Source organism: Myotis davidii, unplaced genomic scaffold (assembly GCF_000327345.1).
Source record: "Myotis davidii unplaced genomic scaffold, ASM32734v1 scaffold1523, whole genome shotgun sequence".
NCBI classification, from domain to species: domain Eukaryota; kingdom Metazoa; phylum Chordata; class Mammalia; order Chiroptera; family Vespertilionidae; genus Myotis; species Myotis davidii.
Window position 1 is genome coordinate 222,667 of NW_006294110.1, and position 13,174 is coordinate 235,840.

Here is a 13,174-nt window from a genome sequence, read left to right on the forward strand (position 1 = left end):
CCGGGGGCCCCCCCCGCCTCCCCCCCCACCCCCCCCGTGCACAAATTTTTGTGCACCGGGCCTCTAGTATAATATGATGGTAGAAGGTTTATTTTTTGTGTTTTGTTTGTTTTCTTTTTATTTTTTTAAGGAATTGGCAAGATCCCAAGGAATGTGATAGAATGCCTCTTTTGATTTAAATAGCTAAAACTTTTTAGTTTTAAACAATTTGATCCACCAAAGAATCAAATAAGTAAATTTGATTTTTTTTTATCACAAGACAGTGATAATTTTTTTTAAAAGTATTTAAATTATCACTAACTATAATCTAAACAACTCTTTGGAGGTGTTGGTAACTTACTGAAGAGGAAATTTATCTTTTAAGAGGCTAACTGATTTCTTAAAAGTTCACAGCTAAGATGGGTCTTATGACTCCAGCATTCTTTTCCCCTACAACAGAGGTTGGTAGGTAAATATATCAGCTTTCTCAGATAATTTCCCTTGGCATAATATCAATAGTTACTTCTTTTAAGTACTCTGAAATTACTGTATAGTAGGAGAGTCTCAAAATACTATGTTTATGCTATGCACATAATTTTTCTTAGTGATACTTTTAAATGTCTTTAAATATTACTTAGGAAACTATCTTGTAAGACATTATATTTAAATGGAAAGAGTTAATTAAAATTCATTATCCTTTTTAGTGTGGCTAATATAACTTATTGTCAGTAATTTTAAATGAAAACCAAAAATGCATAGACTATCTTTAGATATTTTATTTAGGCTTATTTTGTGAAGGATTTAGAGAAATTATAAAATTAGTTTTTATCTTAAGAAAATAGTTTAAAATAATTATTTTGAGTAATTATAAAACTTGACCGTACTTAAGCTTTGATAAGAAATGTTCAAACATGAAATACATGAGTTGTATTTCATATGTAAGGGGAATGATGATCTATTATGTGAACAAGAGGTTGTAAGATATTGGCAGTTTTATGTCATGTATTTTCTAATTTTTCTTTTTAACATATAAACATGATTTTATCTGAAAATATCCAAATATGAACACACTAGGTATTTTCTAATTTTAAAATAATATGTACTAATTAAATAGTAAAAAGTAAAAATAAAAGTAGGGGATTAAGACTATTCCTAATCTGTTATTAAGTTCAGTCTATATATTGTTCTAGATACTCATTCTTTTTCAAGGCAAAAAATTTCTTAAGATAATTTTTTTGTATTTTTTAAAATTTTAATGTACTTTTAAAATAGTAAATATTTTGTGAATATTTATATTGTGGGTAACATTACAGAGATTTGGAATAGTGTAATTTTATGTAAAATTATACTCTGTAGAAACAAAAAGTCATCAATTTACTATTGCAAAATGTAATTTTTTCTTGGTATATATGTATATTTTATAATTTACAGTTTTAAAATGTTAAATGTAAAATGTGCAGTTAATAAGCATGTATATAAGTCACTTTGTGTCAGAAAAAAGGGAAGGTAAGAGTTCTAGCTAAACTTTTGGCAGAGATATATCTGTTCCTCTGCGTTTTTTAAGGCTAGGACTTAAGTTCAAAAGGGAAAATGATGCATTTTAATGGGAAAAAAAAAGTCATGCTTAAAAGTAAATTTAACTATTTGTTCATTACCCAAGTTCAGATGACAAAGCGTTGCCAAATTAAATCCTAGAATTATTTGACTATGTTTCTATTTTCATAGACATACAGGGTGAGGTAAAAGTAAGTTTACAGTTGTTCGTATGGAAAATAATATAATAATTAATAAATAATACAAGATAAACTTGTTTCCCATACTCACAACTGTAAACCTACTTTTGCCCCACCTTGTACCCTAATCTGAGTTCACATATTTGAAATACTACGTTATTATATGCAATTAGATGAGATGAAGTCTGTCTTTTTACATCTTACAATCTTGTGTTTAGTAATTCATGAATTTTATGGTATGATCTCTTAAGTTGAACATTTTTATTTTTTATTTATTTTTATAAGAAATGTATGTGTTATTTACATATACCACATATGTCTAAATATATAATTATACATATCAACAATTGTGTTATATATGTCACTTATGAATCTATGCTTGAAAACAATATTAAAGTGTATTACTTAATATAATTACTTCTTACTTTAGTAAAAACTAAAGTAAGTGAAAGAAGGAACCCAAAAGTGTAAGTTTGGAAAACTGAAAGTCACTTTCTGACATGATGAATTTACTTGTGTGTATAAACTTGACCTTTAGTTATAATATGCTTTAGAATGTGGGAAAAAGAGTCTCAGGCCATTGTCTATGTACGTTAAGGAGCTTATTCCCCTCATTAAATGGTTATGCCAAGGGGTGACATACTCACAATAAGGATAAAATGAGAATCATCTCCCCCTTCAAAGCCTATACAGCACTACAAAGTTAGTTGCCTTGGCTCTGAAGATGTAGGTAATTGGACTTGCCCCTGAGGAGTTGTATTATGGTTTTGAAGCTGAAATCTGTGTCTCTTTAATGGTCCAGTAAATCTTAACTTGGGAATTTAGTTTTAAAATGTGTTGGATTTGTGTTGTCTATAATTCCTGGCAGAATCAAAAATACATTCTATATTTAAGAAGGTGTCTTCAACTTTAGCCTCAAAGATCCCCCTTCAGTAACTCTATAAGCACCACAAGTCAAATTTACCAAGCATACTTGGGAAAATGTTACTGTGAGAATCAGCAAAAATTATAGGCAGCAAAAATGTACCCATTTCTTTAGACATTGTGATTGATGGAATTATGCTTAGGTTTTATTGGGGAAAGTTGCTCAGAGTATGGCACTCTTATTTATTTTTTTTACCATTTTTTTTCTTTGTTTTTAGCATTGACACTAATACAGACATGCCCCATTTTTCCTTCATTTCCTTTCTTCTGGCCATCACCACACTGTTTCCTGTGTCCATGGGTTATGCATATACTACAGGCCCAGTGCACAAAATTTGTGCATGGGGAAGGGGGTGTTCCTCAGCCCAGCCTGCACCCTCTCCAATCTGGGAACCCTCTCACAATCCAGTTCTGCTGGCACCCAACCACTTCCGGTCACATCTAACTTCCCTCCCTTGCTATCCCAATTGCCCCTAACTGTCCTGCCCTGCAGGTCTGGGTCTCCCCCAGCTGCCATCCTCTGCCAGCCCAGTCCCCTCAACTGTCCCCCCCCTGCAGGCCTGATCCCTCCTAACTGCCCTCCCCTGCAGGCCTGATCACCCACAACTGCCCTCCCCTGCCAGCCATCTTGTGTCCACATGAGGGTGGCCATCTTGTGTGTTGGAGTGATGGTCAATTTGCATATTGCCTCTTTATTAGATAGGATGTCCTGTGGCTAAGCTTTTAAAGGAAATGCTTGAAAATATGACCTAACACATTTGAAAAAGAAATATCCTTTGGAAATGAAAATTAAAATATTTAAAAAAACACAACACAGGTTTAATAACAGATTAGAAATAGCTAGACTGGAAGATATATAAGAAGAAAGTATCCAACCTGTAACAGTCAGCTAAAAAGATGGGAAAAAGTTGCAAGATATGGAAAATAAACTGAATAGGTCTAACGTACACTAATTGATATTGTAGGAGAGGAGAGAGTGGGTCAGAGACAAAATTTAAAGATGTGGTCACTGAGAATTTTTTAGAAGTGAAGAGAAAACCTGTTATTTCATAAAGCCCAACAAATCCCAATCAGGAAAATAAACCACTTAAATTCATTATAATGAAAGTCCAGAGCACTTAAGATTGAGAAAATCTTAAAAGTACTTAGAGAAAAAGGTGGAATTATCCTAAAAATAGTAACAATGAAAGTGACAAATGACACAAATTGACACAGACATATGAAAATAATAAAATAATGTCTAGTGAATGGAAATACAGCTGCCAGAATCCTGTACTGCGTGAGACAGTGTGGGGTGGTCTCACCATGGGATTTCTCTTTGTGATGAGGGCTCCAGAGGCAGTTCTGAAAGGCAGGGGTTGTTCCTGTCTCTCCTATTCCCATGTCTCCCACACCTAGATGCGGGTGCTTAGACTGCCTCCATTACTACAAAATCAGTAACTTACTAGTTGCACCCCACCTTTCATTCAGAAAGCCATGTACAAAAGGAACAAAGGCATTTTTATAAAATTACAGGGGACAATTATGCCTCTGATTTTGGCCAATCTTGGCCACTGTATAGGAACTGGATGATTTGTGTTGTCTATAGTTCCTGGCAGAATCAAAAATCCAGGTGTCTCAACTGAATTTAAGTTTGGAAGCCACCTGGAGGCTTTACCAACCTGGACACCATAGAGTTGTCATTAGGGGAATGAAAAAAGCATCATGTCCAGGAATTGTTAGGGTGGAATTTTGAATTTTTAAAATAGACCTCTATAACTCCCACCCTCTTCATCCTGGTTACGACTTAGGAAGCGGCTGTGATGGGGGAACTGCCTTAAGAAGGTGTGTGGAACAGGATAAGTGAGAGAGGCAATTACAAATTTTTTAAGATTGATTTGTGAGGATACTTTTAAGGCTCAACAATACCACATGCCCATGGATGGTAGGGAGTATAGAAGATCCAGCAAATATTTTCACTATCATTCTATTTTTGAGTGATTTTTATGATAAAAGGTACACCAGTACAGATTATAAATGGTTTATAAAAGTTGAAAATATGAAACATTAGTTTCAAAGGCCACAGGTGTGGCCAGAGTTGGCTGAACAGACATAAACAGCAATAATCTAACTAGAAAAAGTGTCAACAACTTGAAGTACCACTGATAGTCTTAAGACAAGTCAGAAGGAGTGGAGGGGGAAGTGATCAAATGTCCAATTTGGTCAGTCTGCCAAAAGTGGGAGTCACAACTCACCATGAGAGAAACAGATCAACTTTTGGCAGGAGTTTTATGTCCAACATAGTGGTAGGCTTGGTGTCAGAAACAGAGTCCCTTAATTTGTACTAATTATGATTGTGGACATGTTGCCATGTTGGGTATGATGATAGATTGCAGCAGTGGTGACTGTCTGGGTGGTACAGGCTGCATCACAATGGCTGAAATTAAGAAGATTGATAATACCAAGTGTTGGTGAACATGGACAGCAAACATGTCAATCCTGCCGTGAGTTTGACATGCTGGAAGAGCTGTCATACACTGTTGGTAGGAATGTGTAATGGTATAACGACTTTGGAAAACTGGGAATTTCTAATGAATTTCAGTACATACGATGTTAGGACTTAGCATTTGCACTCTTAGGTATAGATCCTTGAGAAAGGAATGCATAGTAGCTTTATTGGTAATAAAAATTGTAAAAAAAAACCCAAAACCCTACAAGTTATTCATAAGAGCAGAATAGGAAACAGTGGTGGATGTTCACTCAGTGGAATTCTGAATAACATAATGGAAAACATTTTTCTGGTACTTGAAAGAATGTGCAGGAATCACCAAAGCAACATGTTGAGTGAAAGAAACTTGACATAGAAGAATAATTGCAATCTAATTTAGAAGTGAGAATGGTGACTCTGGGAGATGGAGGAGACACTGCTGGCTAAAAAGGGCATGAGAGAATATTCTGGAATAATGGAAATTTCTGTATTCTGATCTGAGTGTTAGTCACATGGTTATGCACATATGTAAAAAAATGTCACTGATTTACATATTTAAGATTTTTATGTCTTTATTATCTCAATAAACTATTCTTACCAAGAAAAAAAGTATTTAGCTATGTTAATTGCGGATCAATATACAGAAATTAGATTTCTACATATAAGAATGAATGAGAAGGTGAAATTTTTAAAAGCTATCATCTATAACACAAGACTATTAAAGACTAGGAATAAGTTTAATAAAAATGTGCAAGAATTACCAAGAAGAATATTATATTACAGGCCCAGTGCACAAATTCGTGCACGGGTGGGGTCTGGCCTGCCTGCCCCAATGGGAGCCAGTTGGGGCTGAGCTGGTGTGGGAGAGTGGCCATAGGTGATTGGCCAACAGGGCTGGCCGGGGAGAGGGGCCATGGGAGATTGTGGGGGCCAGTTGGCCACTACAGTGCACATTATAGTGACTGGTTGTTCTGTCATTCCGTCCTTCCGGTCACTTGGCTTTTATATATAGAGATGTCATTGAGACAAATTAATGAGTAATATCTCCTTAAGTTGACTTAGGTTTAGTGTGATCCCAATAAAAATACCAATGATTTTTTTTTTTAAGGAAATGAACATGATGATTCTCCCTCCCTCTTCTCTCCTCCCTTCCTCCCCCCGCCTTTTTTTTAGTGTATAGCTTAAATGAAATGCCTATTTTCTCAAAGTGGACTTAGATGATCTAAATGTGTTGTTTTCAACATTACTGCTATAATGCAATTGAAATAACAATATGAAAAAAAAGAAAACAAGCAAAAATAATGACCCACAATCAGTACCACGAATTTTTAATGGGAAGATGAGCATTTACCATACGTAGATGCTTTAAACATTCATTGTGATGTGTGGAAGAGAAGACACGGCATCTTTTTATCTGTTTGTATTACTGGTTGCTATGGTCATGACCAGCGTTGGGAAGATAAGAAAGCCTGTGAAGTGCAGTGGGGATTGGGTTTTGATTTTTGGCTCTAGGGGTTGCCTTTTGTCACGTTACATTTTGGTCTAGCTATTTCTGAGCTATTTGAAATTTGCAAATTTGTTTTGTTATTGTGTTTTGTCTACCCTCTCTCTCCCTTCTGTCTCTACTGAAAACCATAATACTTGGAATGCAGCTGTTGCATACTTTAAACTTTAAAGCCTGTATAGTACTACTGGCTTTACTTTGTGAGTCTAGGAGTTTGGTTTTTTTCTTTTGTTTTGTTTTTACTTTTTTAAAAAATATATTTTATTGATTTTTTACAGAGACGAAGCGAGAGAGATAGAAAGTTAGAAACATTGATGAGAGAGAAACATCGATCAGCTGCCTCTTGCACACCCCCTACTGGGGATGTGCCCGCAACCAGAATGGAACCCGGGACCCTTCAGTCCGCAGACCGATGCTCCATCCACTGAGCCAAACCGGTTAGGGCAGAATTTGGTTTTTTAGAAAGTTTATGTTTGATATGCCAGTACTGGATTAGAGAAAGGAATACAGGTTTGGGAATAGAGTAATCTTTAGGCTACAGGTTGGGCTTTTGCTTTGTTTTTATATCTTAGGCAACTTTGAGAAGCAATGGGCATGTATCTCTTGAGCCCAAATCAGTTATTACAGTTTGTATCTAATTTTATTCTGTAATGAAAGATATATAGGAATGCTGGGGAGATGGTATCTTTCCCTTCCAACTTTCTCTGTGGAGGAATAATACAAATAGCACAGGCAAGCTGCTTTTGCCTAGAAAGTACATTTGAGGCAGTACATTCTCCAAAGTCCTGTCAGGGGAGAGAGTAGGCAAAGGAACTAAAAAGCTTTAATTATCTAGTTACATTAAGGAAGTATTTACATTACACTATTTGTATGAACACATACAAATGAAGAGGTGTATTTTTTTGGTGGAAGATGGGCAGCAGAGGAGGGTGAGGGAATTGCTATATGGAAACATTGAAAAACAAAGACCTCCCTGGGTTTTAATAATCTTAACCAGATGTGGAATAAGAAGAATAGCATTATCTCAGTGCAGTCTAGATGTAAATTCGGGTTGGGTTGTTGACACTTAATGGGGAACATGAAACCTAATTTTACTCAGTCTGGTCTTGAGGCTGAATCTCATTTTTTTTTTTATTTTGTGACATATATGGATTTTAATTTTTTGTAGATGAGGTGTATTTTTTAGATATTAGATATTCTCAAGTTTCCCATAAGTAATGTCTGTGTAACTCATTGCCTAGTCATTATGATAAATGTGATCTGACCTGTTGGCATTATCAAGAAGGGATCGTTTCTTACTAGTATTTTATTGTAATTAGTCGTTAAAAATGTATAATGGTAGAGGCTCACCCATTAGATTTAGGATTGAGTGTAATTCTCCTAGACTTTTTACTAGCTTATGCTTTAAAGATAAACTCTAGGATCCTCTCTTTAAGTGGTTATTATACATATCAACAAGGACATGTACAGTTGCTAGGTGCCTCTCCAATAGCTTATATGTGACCACTGGTGCTAATTTCTTCTTTCCTGTGTGGGGTATTGCTGTGAGTTTTCCCAGAACTCATTGCATCTTTTATTAGTTCATTCATCTCTAATTACCAAGATAGAAATAAGTTTTCTTCATTTATACTTCTAAATATACATATGGATTACAAAGAGAAAATATTTTCAAAAGAAATCACTCCCGTTTATAAGTCAGTAAAAATTCAATATATCTTCTTATGTGCAGCAGTCTTTTGTGTCATATTTATGTTTTGTATGTTATGCATTAACTTTTCTCTGTTGAGTATAAATTAGTTACCTTGTACAAATGCAGTTTGTTCCAGTTGATTGTTGTTATTGTGCTACATTGTGCCGACCTGTCCAACTTGAACAGTAGGAAGTCTCAATTGGCTCTTTGACTTTTTATCTCTCCTTGGAAGGTATGCTGAAATACCTTCCAAGGAGTTAATGGTACCTTTTATTGGTAGTTTGAGAAAAAGCCTCTAGTAGCCGAGGTTGCAATCAAAAGGTGATTATTAAGCAAAGTGTGCTGCAAATGTTTGATCACTTGTAATAGTGACAGAGATGTGAACTGTTTATTTTTAAAGATGTGAGTTTATGTTGCTCTTCATATTTTAAAACATGTTGTTACCTGGTTTTTAAAACCTATTCCCAAATAAAAATTTTATTCTATATTCACATAAGTTATTTTAAGTAATAACTTGGAATCGTACTACATTGTATCTAATATCATGTTGTTAATAATGCTGTTGGAGTAATCATTTCTTTTCCCACCACAATTAAGGAATATAACTATATTATTTTGAAATTAATCTGATAGAGTAAAATCATTAGGATAAAGATGGTGAACTCAAAAAGTTAGAAAAGCTCATTCTTGCTGAGGTTTTTGTAATGAGCAAAATAGGATAAGAGAACTGAATATTTATGCTTATTTGGAATAGTAATGCATGTCTTGAGCAGGCATTATGCTTGTTAGTTTATATGTGGGAACTAGGGTTTCCCAGCATGTTGTTGCAAGAGCAAAGTAGCATTGCTCTTGCCATGTTTAGGTATGTTTAAGATATTCTGTAGGTGAGCTTATTTTGAAGAAGTTCATATTTTATTATTCTGATACGTAGATACTTATTTCACTGGAATTTTCCATAGGCAAACTTCTGGGTGAAGAAGTGAATACATAAGTATTATTTTCCTTTATTTGGCAGTAATAGAGTCAGATCTCTAGAACTGAAAGGAACCCTAGCACTTACCTTAACATTTTTTAATAGAAAAGCAAATTAACGGTCAGAGGTGAAAAGTGCATTTATAGTTTTTACTGTTTTCCTGATGATTCAAAGTAATTGTTATAAAAACTAGTCATTTTGTTACATTGTAAATATGTACTTTAATGCAGTGATTTCTCAAAACTTATCTGAGTCCTTTCTATAGTTCTGCCACTAAGCCTTTAATTTGTTGAAACATAATTTAACATATTTTCTATTAAAAACATTTTATTTGAAATTTCCTGTTTCTTAGAAAAAAAGGCTGCATGTCTTCTTTACCACTGCTATGTTTTGAAAGAACACTAACCTCTGCTTGATTAAAGATAGCCCTAAGTAGTACTTCCCCAAATACATTATCTAGAGATTAAGTAATTAAAATCTTTAATTAATGCTATTTCCTAGAGTACAGCACTGAATTATAACTGTTTTTTTGTGTTTGTGTGTGTGTGTTTTTTACTATTTTCTCCCATTCCATAAGAGTTCTTGAAGCCAGCATAGCAGAAAACAAAGCATGTTTAAAGAGGACACCTACAGAAGTGTGGAGGGATTCTCGAAACCCTTATGATAGAAAAAGGCAGGACAGAGCTCCTGTTGGATTAAAGAATGTTGGCAACACTTGCTGGTTTAGTGCTGTTATTCAGGTAAGGATATTATGCAGATCTTATTTGCTCGGCATGATAGCAGTGGAGAGTGGGTTGGACTTGGGTTTCTTTTAAGTTGTGTACTTGAAACAGAACTTCAGGCAAGGTTTTAATGTGATTTTCTGTCTAATGAACTATTGTGGAGATTGCAACATTCCTCAACCTTCTCTGTTCCTCAGTCCCAGGATGGAGTTTTAATGAGAGAGCATTACCTATGCCTTCTTTGGGATTATTTTGAATTAATTTATTATTTGAAACTAATTTCTTCTCCTCCCTGCTGTTAGGAATTATTGTCAGAGTGGAAAGAAAATATTTCTGAATGTATTTCCCTGCAATTTTAGGAAAGATGTAACCAAGATATGAAACCAGAACTAGTTTTTATTTGTGTATGTCCATTAGATCAGATTTACTTGTATATACTAGAAAATGTTTTTCATAGAATCATAGTCTTTTAGACACTATTTTAATGAAATAGGGCATTTTATTTATTTGAGGAGGGTATAGATTTTAAAACATTTTTTTTCTAACTTGGAAAGTCCTTAGTGAAATATTTCCTGAGCCCCTTATTCTAAAATGAAAAATGTTTGTACGCGTAGATATCCATCCTCTTCTTAATCTTGAATAGTTTGCTTTAATTTTTATATCATATGACTATTGTCAATTCTTTACCATTCTCAGACATTGATAACATTATCTCTCAGATTTCAAAACCTTGAAGAATCTCCATAAATGAAATAATCTATGAATAATAACATTTTCTTAATTTTTATTACCCTTTAAGAAAATTCATTAATATTTTGTGTTTATTTTCCTAATACAGTTGAATTGTAGCTTATTTATTTCATGTTCCTGATGTTTCATGTTAAAGCAAGTAACTAGTTTTAACATTTACTCTAGGATTTTAATTGTGTTTTCTAGGCAATTAATATGTACTTTTAACTTTTTTCTACTTCAGTGGTGTAATTTTTTACTCCCCCAAACCCCCATCTTTTGCTTCTGGCACATAATGCGATACAACTTGATTTCCTTTAGTTTTCTGTATTTATGTCTCATTCTTTATAATATACTATGGTGTATGTTCATTAGTAACTAATATGCTACTTTGTTTTCCAGGCCATTAAAATGTTAAGGAATACCTGGAGTAACAGTAATACCCTTGTTCCTAGCCTTGATTATGCATTATATACTCATATGCCAACAGTATCTACAATTTTATTTGCTATTTTATAGTGTCTTAGAACAGATTATCTTGCTTTACTTTACTAGCACTGTTGGTAAGGCTTTTACCTTTCACTGTCTTAATTTAAATAATTTGGACATTTTAAAATATGGAGCATAGTTTTAAGGCTGTGCTCTGAGTGTTCATGAATATGCTTTGCTGCCATAATTTAGACAAGTGAATGCGATTTCTGCACTATTATGGCCAATAAATGAGGTGCATTGATTAGAAGCTTCTTTTAAAAAACTGGAAGAAGAAAGAAAAAACTTTCAAATACTCAATATTTATTATTTAGAATAGGCGCTCTTTATTTCTCCACACTATACTGTAAGAAAATCCCACTGAAATGATAATTAATTTAATATTAATAGATTTGAGGATAACCACTCTTTGTTTTCATAGGATAAACTTCTCTCAGTATCTTAGTTCAAATGTGGAAGAATTGTTCTTCTCTTTCTACTTTAAGTGGTGTTTGCTGACCTTAGCTTTTGCTTTACATCTCAAATTTTTGGAGTTTCTTTAGTTGGGATGAGGAAAGGACTAAAAAAATTATTTGTCCTTTTTAACAAAGTTGAAGTAATTTTACTAATTTTAAATTTTTCTGCTGCCTAACTGGTAACATGACTTTACCACACTCCTAACATAGGCAAGTATAGGACACTTGGGATTATTATTTATTATTATTATTATTATTATTGTTTTGGAGAAATTGAGACACCTAGAAGTAACAGCTAACCTTGAAAAAGTTGAGTTATAAAGAAGTATTAAGATACTGATTTTGGGCAGTATAGTAAAACATTAAGCTTTAGTTTTGGGAAATTATGGATGAAAAGAGAACTTTGTCTAAAGATTATTTCAAGTTTTGTTTTTTACTGTTATTTTAAAGTCTATCCTGTTCTGAGTAGCTTTTCATTTCACCGTACTCATATATCATGTAGTTCCTGGTTGACTAAAATGCAAACATCCTAAGGGCAGAGAGCACATCTTCTAGATTATTCTGTATAGTCTGACGCCTTGAAGGAGCTCCTTATGTAATCATTGAATGAGTGGATAAAGGAACCAAAAAGGAGCAAATATAAATTATGGAGGAATTGAAGACTTATGAAGCTTCTATCACCCTAATGATGTATGGGATTGAAAAGATGCTACAGGTTTTCAAAAAAAAAAATTCAGTATATAATTTAACATGTTTATTCACATCACTTGTTCATGTCTCTTTAATTTTCCTCAAAGAATCCAAATATGTAGTTCAATGAGAAAACCAAGAATGTCATAGCAGTAATCTGCCCTAAACTTCCCTGATAATAGTGCTGTGGCAACTACAACCAGTTCTAGCTTTTTCTCCTATTATCTTCATTTTTATAAATGACATGCCATTCTTTAGAGTCTGCATTCCCATGGCTTTGTGAATGCTGCAGTGATTCTCTAGGACTTGCCTCTCTGTAACCCTTGTTTTCCTGGACCTGCCACTTGTTTTTCTGCCTATTTTCTATATACCTATTCTCCATAGTTTCCAGATGCTCCAACATCTCTGTTATCGTCTTATCAGTAATATGTTCTATATGCTCAAACATATTACCTCAATTTTTAAATTAAATCTTTATTGTTCAGATTATTACATTTGTTCCTCTTTTTTCCCTCATAACTCCCCTCCTCCCAGTTCCCACCCCACTCTCTGCCCTCACTCCCCACCCACTGTCCTCATCCATAGGTGCACGATGTTTGTCCAGTCTTTCCCCCCATCCTCCACACCTCTTTCCCCCTCAAGAATAGTCAGTCCATTCCCCTTCTATGTCCCTGATTCTATTATAATCACCAGTTTATTCTGTTCATCAGATTATTTATTCACTTGATTCTTAGATTCACTTGTTGATAGATGTGTATTTGTTGTTCTTAATTTGTTTCTTTACCTTTTTCTTCTTCTTCCTCTTCTTAAAAGATCCCT

At 34.1% G+C, this 13,174-nt stretch overlaps 1 protein-coding gene across 8 annotated transcripts in view; it reads left to right on the plus strand.

Annotated features, from left to right (window-relative positions):
• The window catches only part of USP25 (ubiquitin specific peptidase 25), a 177,212-nt gene that overhangs the window by 54,748 nt on the left and 109,290 nt on the right, over positions 1–13,174 (plus strand). For all 8 annotated transcript variants that reach the window (XM_015566825.1, XM_015566819.1, XM_015566818.1 and 5 more), the window contains exon 5: positions 9,848–10,010. Coding sequence is in view for 7 of the 8 variants with exons in the window: in XM_015566819.1 (XP_015422305.1) it covers positions 9,848–10,010 (163 nt within the window). In the remaining variant the exon portion in view is untranslated. The remainder of the gene's footprint in view (positions 1–9,847; positions 10,011–13,174) is intronic.